This window comes from Lepidochelys olivacea (genome assembly GCF_965140295.1).
Source record: "Lepidochelys olivacea isolate rLepOli2 genome assembly, chromosome: 7".
Lineage (NCBI taxonomy): Eukaryota > Metazoa > Chordata > Testudines > Cheloniidae > Lepidochelys > Lepidochelys olivacea.
This window is the reverse complement of record NC_140417.1, coordinates 45,884,806-45,901,580: the sequence shown is the minus strand read 5'-3', so window position 1 is coordinate 45,901,580 and position 16,775 is coordinate 45,884,806. Positions and strand designations below refer to the sequence as shown.

The following is a 16,775-nucleotide window of genomic DNA, read 5'->3' as shown; positions in this document are numbered from 1 at the left end:
GTCCCCTAGACAGGGGAGGGGGGGAAGCAAATGAGTACAAAACAAATCTGGTCTATTTCTTGTTTTGATCCACTCCATCTATCTTTTACATCTTTGGCTGGCAGCAGACGGTGCAGAAGGACTGCATGCCATCCACATCTCATGGCTGCTTGGCAGAAGATGGCACAGTACGACTGCTAGCAGTCTGTATCGCCTGCCCGCTCACCATAAGACGGTTCAATAGGACTGACTGCAGGACTAAAGAGAATGACCTGGTCAAGTCACTCCAAATTTAGTCCCTGCACCCATGTCTGCCCAGGCGCTCCCAGCCGACGTGGCCAGGAGCACCTCGGACATGACGATGACGGCTACCAGTCGTACTGTACCGTCTGCTGCCACAAGGCAAGGGGATCTAGACAGGGGAGGAGGCAAATGAGTACAAAACAAATCTGGTCTATTTCTTGTTTTGATCCACTCCATCTATCTTTTACATCTTTGGCTGGCAGCAGACGGTGCAGAAGGACTGCATGCCATCCACATCTCATGGCTGCTCGGCAGAAGACGATACAGTACGACTGCTACCAGTCCGTATCGCCTGCCCGCTCACCATAAGACGGTTCAATAGGACTGACTGCAGGACTAAAGAGAATGACCTGCTCAAGTCACTCCAAATTTAGTCCCTGCGCCCATGTCTGCCCAGGCGCTCCTGATCGACCTCACAGAGGCGACCAGGAGCACCTCAGACATGACGATGACAGCTACCAGTCATACTGTACCGTCTGCTGCCAGAAGGCAAGGGGTTGCTGCTACTGTGTAGCAATGCCGTACCGCGTCTGCCAGCACCCAGGAGACATAGGGTGACGGTTACCTGAGCGGGCTCCATGCTTGCAGTGGTATGGCGTCTGCACAGGTAACTCAGGAAAAAAGGCGCGAAATGATTGTCTGCCCTTGCTTTCATGGAGGGAGGGAGGGAATGGGGGCCTGATGATATGTACCCAGAACCACCCGCGACAATGTTTTAGCCCCATCAGGCATTGGGATCTCAACCCAGAATTCCAATGGGCAGCGGAGACTGCGGGAATTGTGGGATAGCTACCCACAGTGCAACGCTCCGGAAGTCGACTCTAGCCTCAGTACTGTGGAAGCACTCCGCCGAGTTAATGCACTTAGAGCATTTTCTGTGGGGACACACACACTCGAATATATAAAACCTATTTCTAAAAAAACGACTTCTATAAATTCAACCTTATTCCGTAGTGTAGACATACCCTAAGGGTGGAGATTGCAGAAAAAGATGTTGCTCCCAAACACCAGTTCTCATGGTGTCTTGGAGACCAAGACTATGTGCACTGATTTCTGAAACCCTTGCAGCTCTTCCCTGTCACCTGGCAGTATAAACAACTTAATAATATTGTGATTACTGTTGCTGTTACTATCGTCATTATTGAAACAACTTCTGAGTGTTTCCAGGGACTAAGTTTAGGATAGCTTCTCCTCTTGTTTGCCATAGCGCTAGCTATTCCCAGAAGCAAATTCTGAAGTTGTTTCTCTAAACTGTCCCCCAACGTGACCTATATGTATGTGGATACTTGAAGGCACTCATTATTACTGTTTTATTTTCTTTAGTTGGCTCTTTGATCTCCCTCAACATTATATGCTGAACATACTTTTCCTTATCTGGAGACTCATTGTATAACTCTATTAATATATTTGTATTATTGTGACATGGGATTTGAATTTATATGGATTCTACTGTATCATCCTCCCTACTCAGAAACTGTATCTAATTAAATTTTATGGCATCTTTTAGATACAGTGCTATGCTCTTATCTCTATAACCTAATCCATTCTTCCTATATAGTCTACGGCCTGGTATTACAATAGCCCATTGATTTTTTTCATCCAACCATACCTCAGACATGTCTTTTATCCCAGTACAGCTCATTTATTTTTCTATTATGTTTCTCACACAAGTATACAGATTTTTACATACACAGACACACACGCACTATACCATATGCCTACTTTTATCTAATATCCTGTTCTATTTCTGCCTCGGTGATTTCAACCCATCTCTTTCTCTAGCACAGTATAAGTTCTGTCTTTCTCTACCACCGTAAACAGAATACCACTGTATTACTGGTTTACCTAACAGATGTTACATTTAACCATCATTTACCTCAATTGCTCATTTCTATAAGGTGGTTGGGTAATGGGTTTTATCTTGAAGTTTTACACTTATTTATTGTATTATTTATTTAACAGAACTTCTCCTCTTTGGTCCACTAACAACTAATTGAGCAACCTACTCCCGTCAGTGCTGAACTACCATTTAGTCCAAATTCCTTTCTTCTCAGTAATCCCTCTCTCACTTCCTCTTGCTCACTCTGTCTGCTGCTTCTCTCAGCAAAAATATCTAGGGATAAAGCTTCTGTATGGTTGTGACACAGAGGCCCTTTGGAGGTTCACTATTCTGTGTCAACAACTCTTGTCAGGCCTGACATACCCACAGCACTTAACACACTGTTGTCATGACATATACCCAAAAAGTGGTATGCAATATATCACTGGGAAACTAATAACTCACTGATCATTAATGTTCTTGTGTAAGGTATATACAAGATGTGTACAAAAAGTGTTATGGACGGGGTGAAAGTGGGCCAGTAAGGGCCGGTGCAATGTACCGGTAAGAAGATGGTACCGGCCCGTACGCAGCCGACATTAAAGCGCTGCTGTGGCAGCACTTTAAGGAGGGTCCTTTGCTGTGGCAGAGCTTTAACGTCGCTGCCCCTTTTGCTCCCCCCTCCATGAGCGGCCCTGCTGGTAGCGCTTTAACGATATTGCCCCTTTTTCCCGCCCTCCCCCCCCAGGCCGCCAACAGCAGGGGCTCAAAAGAGGCAGCTGCCCCAGGGCTGGCGATTTAAAAGGGCCGTACCAGTAAAAATTTTATATTACTTTCACCCCTCGTTATGGATATTCTAGAATTATGTTCTTAAAATGTATTTGGCAAGCAATGCATAAGTACAGTATGCCCTAGACAAAGAAATGTGTACTTGTTTGACCACCCTGATCACCACGCAGAGTCAATGAAATTGCATTTACATGCAAGGTAAACAAAGCCATCAAACCAGCAAGTGGGGGAAACTATAACTATTAAAGACAGGGGGGCTGAACCTCAAAGATACAATTAAATCAACTGTTTGTATACAATATTACTGTATTATAAAAGTGTATCAAGGTCTTTTATCACACTGGTGATTCATTTCATTGTGAAACATATGCATTAACACTATATGAGGAATTATGCATACTCACTGATGATATGCTTTAAAGTCTGTGACCAAATGCATAGGTTTTTCTCCCTAACAGGAGGGAAGACAGCTACCTATCTGTCTCCAATGTAAATTAAGCATTATGGAATCAAAACAATGGAAGCCCCATTTCCATATGATAGGAAGTCAACAGGCAGGGAAGAACAACAGAAAGCCTTCCTGCCTCTTGAAGTAGGGACAATGAACTTTAGGAAGACATCATGGCATCTACATCCCAGGAGGAGAGAGAAGCTTTGTTTGGGCTTACTTGTCAAATAATACATTTCAAAGGTTTACTGGACTTTAAAAAGAATGGGGAGAGAACCCTCATAATTATCCATCATTTGGGAAATTAAAGGGACCAGAGCTCTTGAATATGGAATGTTGGATCCTTCAAACAAGTGGGTTGAAGTCTTTGGGAACTGAGTTTAGGTGAGAAACCTGCTTAGGCAAAGACTGTAATTTGCTGAAATTAAGTTTTAGCCTTAGAAATGTATTTTTACTTTTGTTTGCATTTAACCCTTTTTATCTTTATTCCTTTTACTTGGTATCACTTAATCCTATGTCCTTTTGTTAAATAAACTTGTTTTACTTTTACTAAAAACCAATTCTGTGCTATGATTGAAATAAGAGAGTTGTCAAACTCTAATTAAATTAATGAACTGCAGTGCACAGTTTCTTTAAAGGAGTAGCAAACTTATTAACTTCTGAGAGTGTTCCAGGAGAGGGCTGGGCATGGCATGGAGACATCTCTGGGGAACTCGGGAGCTGGGGATTCACTGTTTGTTACATACAAGACAAGGTGTGTCCTGAAGAGTTTACTGGCAAGACAGACAAGCTGGTCTGTCAGGGACTTGTCACACAACTTAGCAGTAGCAAAACTCTCACTTACTGAGGCTGAGAGGAATAACACAGGAGTTCGCATTTCTGAGAACCTCAGCAGATTGCCACATTAGCAGATAATTTTGGGAATATTCGGAACTGGGAGGGTGTTGGGTCACTCTGCAAAAGTAACTGAGCAATGGAAACCAGGGTGTGACCTGCATGCTTGTCTGCTGGCTGTTGTTGTCAGGGCTGTGAGCCACAGCAAGACCATTTAAGGCATCTAGATTTGCTGGGCAGGTGGTGAAACAACCCTTTACTAGTCTGGGTTGAATCCCAAAGCATCATGATGGTTATTGGGTTCCATTTACATTAGTGGGAGTTAAAATGCAAGACAATCACTTAAGTAATTCCGTTAGTCTACATCTTTCAGAGCCTCTTTTTCAGCTAAGAAGAGATTAATATATTAATTTAAGAAGAGAGGCCAGCTGAGTTTTTGACAGTTCATTCCTGTACTCTTCTCCATGGGAGTCCTGACACAGGTGTTCAAGGAATGTGGACACGACTAGAATAAGTTAGGGAGGAAAATTTGATTTTTTTTCTGTTTTTGGTAACTTACACAGAATTTTACTCTGTACTTTAATTACAACTTATCCATCATCCTGGTTGAAGAAAGGTTGTTGTAAGCCTAAGGGGGTGACATTTCCTCTGAAAAGGTCATGTGCATGCCACGCATAACATATCTGTTCACGGAACTTGGCCTTAGAACTAGGCAAGCCAAGCTTTTTCCTTGTTGTTTTCCAAGAGTCGATTCTGGGATAGGGCTAGTTTTTTTGTTAAGTAATTAATTATAATTCCATATTCAACTCTAAATTACTGTAAATACCTTTGGCTCCATAAAAAGAAGATTCAAATGGCCACCTCTTTACAACAGGACTGATCATCAAAATCTGGGCACAAAATCTGAGAAAGCATCAGCAGAGAATTATACAGATTACAAGACCTAAAACAAAATTAAATCTGAATACTATAAGCCTCAGCTCCACAGTGTTAATCATTTGATCAGACAGTGCCAGTTCTGGCTATTCTACAGTGTCACCCAAATGTACAGCTGTTCCACTGACAGTAACAATTTTTCAAATTTCAAAATGGTAATAATAATAATAATGTAGATAAATTACAATGTATAGAATACCTCAGAGTTAATATTCACTGTACAACTTAAACGAAAAGGCCTAAAACACATTGAAAAATACAGACTCCTTCAGAAAGGAATTAATAATAGAAGCAAATCATACATTTTTAGAATTTTTAATTACTGTATGTATATCTATGGGGGAGGAGGTACGCCATAAACTCAGAATGTAAAAAGTGATATTTGGTTTCAGTTGCCAACAACTTGAAGATAGTTCAACTGTTTGCAAATTCCATTACACAAAAAACATTCCATTTTAATTAAAACAGATGGCACTTGGATGGTACTTGTACTTACTCATTACCCCAGTCCAGTCGCACTGTAAGGTGTCTCTTGACCTCTCGCACCTGATCTTGTGTCAAGTGACCTGACAGCAGCTGTCTACGCAGGTCAATGAGTTCATTCATCACATGGCGCAGTTTGTAGAAAAGATCTATCTTATGCTTCTGTAAAAGTACATTTTGGTGGGGGGGGGGCGGAGGGGAGAGAGAAATTAAAAAAATCAAATGAGATTTTCATCAATTATCCAAGAAAAAAAAACTCACAAAAGAATCACTCTTTTCCCCATATATTCCTCAATGTCATGATGCTTCCAGAAAATAAATAAAATACAAACTCCTGGTTCCTTTTCCAGGTTGTCACAGTCATTCCATTCTGTTTTTTCTGCAGTTTGTTTTGCTTCAAAAAGTAAAAAAAAAACTCTAGAACAACTTCTATTTTAAGTATTATGGCCACAAAAAGGCAATCAACTGTAAATCTTGAAATTGAATTGTATGCTGATTGCTATATTTTAGCAGTACTAGAAAGGTACATGGACCACAAGGCAGAATTAGGTACTGTTTTCTTACCTGAGGCCTAAATCACAGAAAGAGAAGGGCAAAAACATGAATTTATATGTATGTAATTCCATCCTACTCTTGAAAGTGTACCTTTCTGGATGGAGCAATTTAAAACAAACCAATTGAAATCACTTGATTCCCCCCCGCAATAATTGATTTAAATCAGGTTCAGTCTTTCTAAAACTAATTTGAAAAACTGCTCTATAGCATCTTTAGATTAAAATTTATAATATACACTAAATTATAAATATTGTTTGTTTTAATGCCACTAGTAGGAGGCTGTCTGCAAACACTTAAGTGGGTACATAACTTTAGTTACATGTATCATCCCATTGACTTCAATGGGACTACTTATAATTAAGCATACGCATCGGGGGTAAAAACTGTATTTTTTGAATTTTTTCTCTTAATGGCATAACATCTTGATACTAAAATAAATTTTCTTCATTTTTAATAATTAGAAGTTATTTAGACCTTTAGCACATAAACAAAATTACTGTAAACTCTTTTATGCACCTAGACCAAAAAGTTCAAGGATAGGAGTCTAAAGTTAGGCTCTTAAGCCCATATTTGGGCACCTAAGGGTGGGATGCACACACGGTAAGATTTTTAGAAGTATTCAGCATTGGTCTAACGCTGCTCCATTTACAGTCAATGGTAAAACTCCCAGGGTGATATCCTGGCCCTACTGAAGCCAATGGAATTTTGCCATTGACTTCACTGGGAGCAGAGCTCAGCTCATACCAAACATTTTTGAAAGTCCCTTCTGTAACTCTTAAGGTACTAAGGTCCAGAATTTAATTGGCGTACCTAGTATAAACTAAAAACACAGGCAAAGGTCCCCAAAACTTGTCTATCACAATCAAAAGAATGAAAAACATTTAGGTCAATATCAACATGGGCAATAGTAAATCACAACAAAATAATTCTTCACAGTGCCTGCAACAAATACAGGCAACAAATATCAACGGGGCCATATCAACAAAGGGACTTAGGTGTCTCAGTCTCAATGTAAGCACCACTGAGATCCACAAAACCGCCACTCAGCTGCTGCCTGACTAAACTCAACCAACATGTAAATTTTCGGCTGTAAAAATTCCATAGGCTTCTAAGTTTCTGCCTCTGAACATGTGCTGCTTCACTGTAGGCATCATTCTAGACACATATCATGTCTCAGCCCCAGTGCGATCCTCAAACCAGGGTAAGAATACAGGGAAAAAATACTATTAATCCTTTAAAAAAATATTTAAAAGTAGTCTAAAACAAAATATTTCGATCATTTAACTATATGGGAAGTCTGAAGAGTCTGTGTTATTCCACTGTTAAAATAAGGCCATGAAAAAAAGATTTGACACGAGATGCTAAATTTTTTGGCCGAGCTTGTGAAGACCTTACTATCCACTTGATAGCATTTTTGTATCAGTCTGTAATGCAGTAACTTTTGAATGCCCTATCTGATAAATTCAAAAAGTTCAAAGACTGTTTCTGGTATCAGAGGCCAGAATTCTATAGGCTTTTGGGTAAACCAGAAAACAGGGGACACATGGAGTCCCTGCCATCTGATTAGCACAGCCACAGCTTCAAGCACTCAACACTTGTCTATAAGGAATAAACTAATGGCACTCATTAAAGACTTTCAACATAACAATACCTTATCTGATCTCTGCTCATTCTCCCAATAGTTTTTCACATGATGACATCCTAAATGACTTTCACCCAGACAAAACATGGTGGGATACAAACAGCTCCTGGCATGGGGTGGAGAATGAGGAAGAGAGGGATCTGGGGACACAGAACCCTGACATAATGGAGAGAATGGAGGACGCTGGTATAGGGTGGAGGTGGTAATGTGGGGCACTCAGAACCCCTGGTGGGGGAGAGATTGGGGGACCCTAGTATGGGGGAAAATGGGAATGGGGGAACACAATGCAATGGGGGACCCTGGAATGGGGGAGAGTTAACAGAACGCCCCCGATGGGCAGGGAAATGGGGGGATCCTAGTATGGGTGGGGGAAAAGGAGGAACAGGCAGCATGGGGGGAAATAGGAATGGTGGTGCCTGGAGGGAGAATGGGGATCCTGGTATGGGAGGAGGTGGGAAATGGGAGGCAAACAGAACCCCCGGCAGTGGGGAGATTGGGAGAATTACAGGGAGTCCCTGAAACAGAAGGGGATGGGAGGATGGCACACAGGGAGCTTGTGGAGAGGAATGGAGGAATGCAAGGAGCCCCTGGCATGGGCAATAAGCTCAGCCCACACGAGCTATGAAGTGTGCAATCCCAAATAAAATTAATTATAGCTCAAATTATCTAATAAATTTACTTGACTTTTCTCCCAAAGTTTATGCATTACTAAAATTTTAAGTGGTGTCATTTTGGCCAAGGGAGGATATGCTGTATTTTTTCATGAATAATAAAGAGGTTGAATTCCAACTTTAAGTGCAACACTCAACTCAACATTACCTATCTTGTGCATCAATTGACAACGGTAACTCAAAACTAGCAAAAATCATGCAGACTAACACTATCAAATATAATCAACATATCCCACAAAACAATTATTTAAGTTGACCTATCCATCATTAGTCATTTGAAACAATACATGTCTTAGAGGTACTGAGGCCTGGAAGGAAGCCAGCAGAGAAATATCTATAAATATACTGCAATTAATACAATTTCTCACTAAATTACAATAATATTATTTTAAAGCACTCAAATTTTATTTGGTACTGACCAATAGCCAAAGGAAAAAACAGTCGCTTGCCCAAGGAGCTTACAATCTAAACACACAAGCCACAGAAGAATATTTGGAAGATTTAGAGCAGGGGTCTGAAACATGCAGCCGGCAGGTTGTATGCAGCCCGCGGAGTTATTTGCTGTGGCCTGCCAAGATCCTCGCCCCCCCGGAGTTATTTCCTGCAGCCGCCAAGCTCCCCTCACCCACTGCCCCACATCCCCCTCAGCGCGCCATGTCCCCGCTCCTCTGCGTAACTCCAAGTGCTTCCTGCCGCCAAACAGCTGTTTGGCAGTGATTAGCGCTTTCCGGGCAGCACAGAACTCTCCACTCAGGAGGGTGGGGGTATAAGGGGTCTATTAGCAACCTTTGGCTTCCTGATTCTGGGCTGTTCTGGAAGCTGGAAAGGACACCAGCATAATTTAAGAATATTGTTGGGGGCCTGTCTAAATTACAGCAGCTTCCCCAGTCTGCCCTGCGGGATGCAGAGCTGCCTGAAATGTCCACAGTGCTGCATGGTGCATGCCTAATCCCTGACATGTCCCTCATAATCCCAGCCTCACTCCAGCACTCTCCAACACCGGTGCTCACAAGAGGGTTTGCAAGAGGCAGCTTTCTTACCTTTTCCCTTATTTCCCCCTCCCTAAACATGACCAGGACCTTTTAGGGTTACTTTATGCCACTCCAGCATAGTGTAAAGGGGTCGAAGCAGGATTCAGGATCTCACCCAGAATATTCAGGACAACTTTGAATGAAGACACACTTAGAATAGAGAAGATATCCTAAATGTACAGTGAAGCATGGAAGGCAGCACAAAAACCAGTGGGAAAAAGGAAACAATGGGAATGACCAATTAAGCTTCATTAGAAGAGTAAAAGTGTAAGGAGGAATGTGATGTTTTGTCCCTATACAGCAGTGCTCAATTAATATGTTACTATAATAGAGACACTGACAAAGCTCAATTTTATCAAATGGTATTGACAATTTAAGCCATAAAAATGGAGAAATAAGATGGAATATTTTTATATAAAATTTTTCGTCAGTTTTTATATTATCAAAGTGATGCTCTAGTTAGCGTTAACTATTTAATAATTCATAAATGGCACCCAAGGGTTCCTGGGTACCTCTCACCAGTTAAAATACATATACATTTGCAAAGTAAACTCTAAAACAGATGCATCTGAGGAAGTGAGCTGTAGCTCACGAAAGCTTATGCTCTAATAAATTGGTTAGTCTCTAAGGTGCCACAAGTACTCCTTTTCTTTTTTCTAAAACAAAGACGCAGTTAAAAACACCACCTTCTGACCTTAAAGTCTACGATTCTAATCCAACCAAGTAGTTAAAATTAGTTCTATGTTCAAACAAAGGACCAAGTCCTGTCCCTTTTTCCTTCACAACTTTTCCATCCAATCAGCTAAATCGCTGCTCTATATCTCAGTCATTTGCCTTACTTGATTACTACATACTATTTGTAACAGGTCTTTTCTATATTAAATTTGTCTTTCCCTCCAAATTGTCCACATTACCACTGCCAACTCATCTTTCTCACTCACCTCTTAAAATACCTCACACACCTCCATCCCTTTCTTTCAGAAATTTTACCACCTTCCTTTTGCACTGTGAACTAAGTTCAAACTTCTTGTCCTTGTTTTTAAGGCACTACTGCAGGGGTGGCCAACCTAAGCCTGAGAAGGAGCCAGAATTTACCAATGTACATTACCGAAGAGCCGCAGTAATAATCAGCAGCCCCCCCATCAGCTCTCCCTCCACTCCCCCCCACTCCCAGTGCCTCCTGCCCACTGGCAGTCCTGCCGATCAGGGCCTCCCCCTCCCTCCCCGCACTTCCCGCTCAGCTGTTTTGTGGTGTGCAGGAGGCTCGGGGGGGGGGGTGGAGGGGGAGGAGCTAGGGCATAGCAGGCTCAGGGGAGGGGGCAGGAATAGGTGGAGTGGGGGCAGAGCCTGTGGCAGAGCCAGGGGTTGAGCAGTGAGCACCCCCCAGCACACTGGAAAGTTGGTGCCTGTAGCCCCAGCCCTGGAATCGATGCATATATAAGGAGCAGCATATTAACTTCTCCAGAGCCACAGGTTGGCCACCCCTGCGCTACTGCATGCAGCCCTGGCATAAATCAGCACCCTTGTCTTCCCCCAAACCCTCACAAAATAATCCATCCTTGATGCCAAGAACAATATCCATTTCATCTTCTCAGAAAAGTCTCTGTGCTTTCTTTCATCCTCTGCACACCTGGAATGTCTTTTGAAAAATTTTGTGTTTTATTTCTCAATTTTCTACAATAGGATTTTGTTTTTGTTTTTTAGTAAATTGGGTACTCCAAATTACTGCCTCCATAGATATGCTTTTGGAATTATGTGCTCATCTGCAAGCAACATTGGAACCAGTAAAAGCTTTAGCTAGCTAGGAAATCTGGACAATGACACATAAGCTGCATATTGAGAAGATTTTGAGCCTAATTCTTAGGTCCTTTGTTACTGAAATCAGTGCAGGAATGGAAGGGGCAAAAGGGCCTTTAAACCACCTCTGTGCTTCCTGTATTCTGGGCTTTCCCAGGGACATGTCCACACCTGAGATTAAGTTAGACTGCTCTAATTAATGCTTGACCAGGCCATGGTCTCCTAAGGGCTCCCAGTCATCTGAGCACAGACAGCTGGAATGCAGTAGCCCTCGGGATACACCCCATTCCTATCTCTGCCAGCCATTTGCTGAGAGCCAGAACACATTCGTTCTGACAGCTTTACGTCAGCCAGGAAGCCCCATGTGCTGGGGGTATTTCCACATGTCATTTCCTTTCCTTTTATTATCTCTCCAATGGTGCAGGCCAAAAAAAGCTATTTGGGTCCAGGTCATAAGAGAGATTTGGGCCCAAGTGTATAAAAGAGAAGCGAAAGCCTCAACCCTTTATATTTCTTATTTTATTCCATCTGTCAGTGGGCCTAGGGTTTTATCCTTTGGTATGTCACCTTGATAATATGTGCTAATTACAGTGAGACCCCTTATAAATTAATGTATTTTGCGTATAGATGCCCAGCAACCAGAAAGTTGTCCTAGAATCCTACAAGGTGTGAAGGGAGGCACCAGTCTTCTCGACAAAGAGCTTTGTGCCCCCAAATGGGAGGTCTTCTGCAATAGACTGCACCTCCTTTGGGAAGCCCGACAGGTGGAGCCAAAACACCTGTCACACAACCACAGCTGTAGAAATGGAGCTAGCCACTGTGTCAGCTGCATTGACGGTACACTGCACCCATATCTTTGCCACTAACTGGCCCATTGGACAATGGGCTTAAATTGGTCAAATTGTGACTCTGGCACCCATTCAATGAAGTCATTCAGTTTTGAATAGTTTATGTAGTCATACTTTGCTGTGAGGGCCTGGTAGCTGGTAATACGGAATGAAAGAGTGGCTGAGGAGTACGCTTTCCTTCTGAAAAGGTCCGGGCACTTCCAATCCCTGTCACTAGGAGTAGCCCTCGACTGGTGTTTGCAGCCGCAGGAGTTGATGGCATCCACCACAATGGAGTTGGATGGTCAATGGAAAAAAAGGAATTCAAATTCCTTGGCAGGCACATAGTATTTTTCATCTGCCTGCTTGCAGGTAGGCGCTACTTACAGTTATGTCAGGGTTCACTGTGGGGACTTCCCACCCATTTATTAGATTATTTATGAGAGGAGTCTGCAGCTTGTTTCTTCAACCCACCGCCCTTAGATGTAGAGGGCTGAGGGGAAGATTCACGTCTGCCAGGTGACTCAGGCCTGAGAGCAGCCACCATGAAGATGATCTTCTGTCAAGCTCTCAGTCTGAGGCAGCGAATGCACTAAGTGCTTGTCTGCAATCAGGATGGTCTCATTGCAAGTGAGATATTCCTTAAAGCCCAGTCATACCACACTGGATGGAAGGGTCCCTGGCAGGGAAAAAAGAGCGGGAAAAGAAATTAAAGTCTTTTTTTTTTTAATTTTCATTTTCAAGGATAAAATTAGAAAACAAAACTATAACTATAAACTAGGAGATTAACTATGGATATGTAAATTAAAGTGATAGTTTTAATGGACTGTGAATTGCTATGTCTCTTGTTAGGAGTGGTTGAGAAGGAATTGAGGGGGTTAGCCTTCTTGCGCTGACTAGCCTCATGGCACAGCATGAGGGGGGTCAGCGCATGTGCAGGCCTAACAAACACTGCTACCTAAGTCCTCCGATCAGCAGCGCAGGGACACAAACACACCTACAGTGGAGCACCCATAGGGACGCTATTCGAAGAAGAAATACCTATTATATCTGGAAGAATAAAATGGTGGTTTTGTTGAATGGAGTAACACAAGGACTTGAAAATATACAGGTATAAATTTCCTTTTGGTTATAAAAGCACTATATAGAGAGAATTATGAACTTCCAAAAACACAAACCAGTGAGAAATGTCTTACCCAAAATAGAGATAACAACTGCAGTTTATTACTTTAAGTAATGAAAAATGAATTTTATACAGTTTCCACTAAAGAGATACCCTAACAAAGCAAAAACAAACATTAAGAAGGGAGCAAATTTTACATCTCATTCTCAGATCGGGTAAGAAATGACATGAATTCCAGGGCAGATGAATGCCCTAGAGAAGATTTAGTTTTTCATATAGCACACAGAATCTGTTTAGTCATTGCATTCTCTCCCTGGTGACAGTACACAGAAAGAATGACAGAAATGATTCTGCCAGTATATAAAAAAAGTGTACTAAATATACATATTGAGCTACTATAGCCATTCAGCCAGTACAAAGTGATATAAAAACTATTCCTCCCTTTTTTCCTGTATAAGATACATGCTTTGAATACAAAAAGCCAAACGAAAAACAGAAAAAAAACCAGAAAAGGTAAAGTAATGGTGTTAATGCTTTTAAAATAACATCACATTTATAAATAATTGGGCCACAAGACAGACAGCCCTCTACAAATTGGCAGAGAGAGGGGAAAGGGCTCAAGGCGTCTCCCACCAGCCTTGAATCACTGTTCAGGGGCCAGCATAATCCCATTACTTCCACTCATGTGAGAACAAGGGTTGCATGAGTACAACACTACTGGCAGCACTAGACTACCCCAAGGAGGCAGGAGGTATGGGCTTGGGCAGGGCTATGACCCTGTTCCCCAAACTAGAGTACCTGAGTGGGCACACAGCACAGGAACACATTGCTTCCAGCAAAATAGTGTTCCCCAAAGTGTGGGGCGCACCCTCTTCCCCAGAGGTGTGTGAATCACTAGACAGAATGCATGGACAGACTTCTCAATTGCTCTCCAGTTTCAGATTTCTTGCAAGTCTCTAGCTATTACAATTGTGCAGAAAACCTTGACAACGTGACCCACTTGTAACCAATGAAGTAATGTCTGCCTGAGTTTTGAGAGAGCCTGAAATAAAGGTTATTCACTCATAACAGGAGGTTTTTAGAGATGTGTGGGCCCTATGACCCTGTTTGTACTCCACACATGTATACACGGGCTCTATGAACCTGAGACTGGTGCTCTGTAAGCAAGCAGTGTCTGTTGCTCCATGCCTAGACAGTTGCTCTCCTTGTGCTCTGATCTGAGGACATAAAGATGGTGTTGACTGACATCTCCAGTTCCTCTCCTTACTGCAAATCAAACAATATCCACAGCAGAGAGGAAGAAGGGTGGGTAGTGGAATACAGATAGGGTTCACACATCTCTATGAACCTCCAGTTACAGGTGAATAACCTCCATTTCTTCGAGTGCTGGTTCCTATATGTGTTCCACACATTGGTGATTAGTAAGCAGTATTCAGAGAGTAGGAAGGTGCGAGGATACAGCTGGTATAGAAGACTAACACTGCTGTTCCAAATGTTGCATCTGCAGAAGAGACCTGGACTAAGTGTAATGCTTTCTGAAAGTGTGGATGAAAATCCAGCTAACCACCTTACAAACGTCCAGAATAAGTACAGCTCCAAATGATGCTGCTGAAGTTGCCTATGTTCTAGTGGAATGGGCTCTTACCCATGGGGTGAGATAATCCAACTGATAGCAAAGAAGGATACATTCAGAAATCTACTTAGTGTCTGAGCAAGTAATGCTTATTCCCATGTTCATTCTGCTATAGCAACAAAAAGCCTAGATGTTTTTTAATTGGTTTTGTTCTCTGTAGGTAAAAAGCCAAAGTTCGTCTGACATCAAGAGAGTGAAGTCTCCTCTCTTCCCCAGAAGCATGAGGGTTGGTAAAGAAAATCAGTTGATTCATGTGAAACTCAGATCACCTTAGGAATGAATTTTGGTTGGAGATGAAAAGAAACCTTCTCCTTAAGAAATATGGTGGGTCTGCCATCAGCTCTCCTAATACGCTAACCCTTCTCGTTGATGTGATGGCAACTAGGAAGGTGACTACTTTCATAGAGAGATGGGATTTGGAACAAGTGACAACAGCTCAAAGGGAGCTCTGGTAAGTGTGGAAAGTACAAGACTGAAGTCCCATTGTGGTGCTGGCTTCATAAGGGATGGGAAGGCTCTAATGAGGCCTCTCAGAAATCTGACTAATCTGGGTGAGGGGGAAAAAAGTATATCCTTCAAATGGAGGATTAAAGGCGCTGATTGCTGCTAGGTGGACCCACAGAGTGCTAACAGAAAGGCCTGACATCTTAAGAGGAAGGATGTAGTCAAGAACAACAGGAATGACCATAGCCCCTGAACAGAAATGGTTCTGTTGCCCACAGGTGGAGAAGCATCTCTATTTAGCCAGACAGCATTTTGTGGTGGAGCATTTTCTACTTTGATTGAGAATAGCCAGGATGTTCTCTGAACAGGAAAGTTTCTAGGTCTGATGCCCATCCAAACAATACACTGTGGGGTGCACAGTGTCTCGATGGGGATGTCTGCTTGTGCTGTTCTCCTGGGTCAACAGATCTGGGAAGGATCTCATGCTGATGGGAAGATGGGCTGGTATTTGTAGAAGATCTGACAACCAGAACTGTCTGGGCAAGTTGGATTCGATGACAATAATCATGAGAAAACTCGAGTCAATCTTTCTCAGTACCTGTAGTAGTAGTAGAATGGGAAGAAACGTGTACTTCACGTAGTCTGTCCAGGACAGGAGAAGCGCATCGCCCTTAGAACCCCTGGCCGGAGCTGTTCTGGAGCAATAAAGGCTGAATTTATTCTTTGTCTGGGAAGTGAGCAGGTCCCAGGATAGTATTCCACACTGGGTGAATCTCTCATTCAAGATGGCATTGTATAACTCCTATTTATGTTCTGTGGAGAAATGTCTGCTGAGATTGCCTGCCAGAGAATTCTGTGTCCCTGGAAGATATGTTGACATGAGTGCTATGTGGTTCCTGATGCACCTGTTCTATAAGCTGACTGCCTCAACTCACAGAGAAAGCAATCTTGCTCCACTCTGTTTATGTAGAAGACAGTTGTCCAGTGGGAGGAATGCATTACAGGCGAGGCAGACTGCTCCGAAGAGGTCTAGAAGGTTGATATGCATGCTAGCTTCTTGAGGGGTCCAGGTGCCTTGCTTAGCATGAGTTCCCAGGGGGCTTCCCATCCTATGAAGGATGCATCTGTGATAATGGTCACACTGGTTGGGGTGGAATGAAAGATACTCCCACACACACTTGCTCTGGTTTTGTCCAGCAAACCAAAGAGGCTGCAATTTGGTGGGAACTGATACCCTAGTTTTCATGTAGTCACTGTCTCAAGAGTAAACAGAGCTGAGCTGGACCTGCAGACAATGGAGGCAGAGTCTAGCAAACAGCATTACATAAGTACATGAGGGCACTGTGCTCAGTACACACAGACAAACAATGACTGTAGTTTGAGGATCAAGACTGACTTTTCTTATTAAAGAGTTCATGGCATGGAATCTCTCCATAGGGAGATAGACCCCTTGCTAAGATT

At 42.6% G+C, this 16,775-nt stretch overlaps 1 protein-coding gene across 2 annotated transcripts in view; it reads right to left on the bottom strand.

The window, feature by feature from the left end:
- DOCK3 (dedicator of cytokinesis 3) overlaps positions 1–16,775 on the bottom strand; it is a 585,745-nt gene that overhangs the window by 303,966 nt on the left and 265,004 nt on the right. For both annotated transcript variants that reach the window (XM_084634267.1, XM_084634266.1), the window contains exon 6: positions 5,605–5,753. In XM_084634267.1, the coding sequence (XP_084490393.1) occupies positions 5,605–5,753 (149 nt within the window). The remainder of the gene's footprint in view (positions 1–5,604; positions 5,754–16,775) is intronic.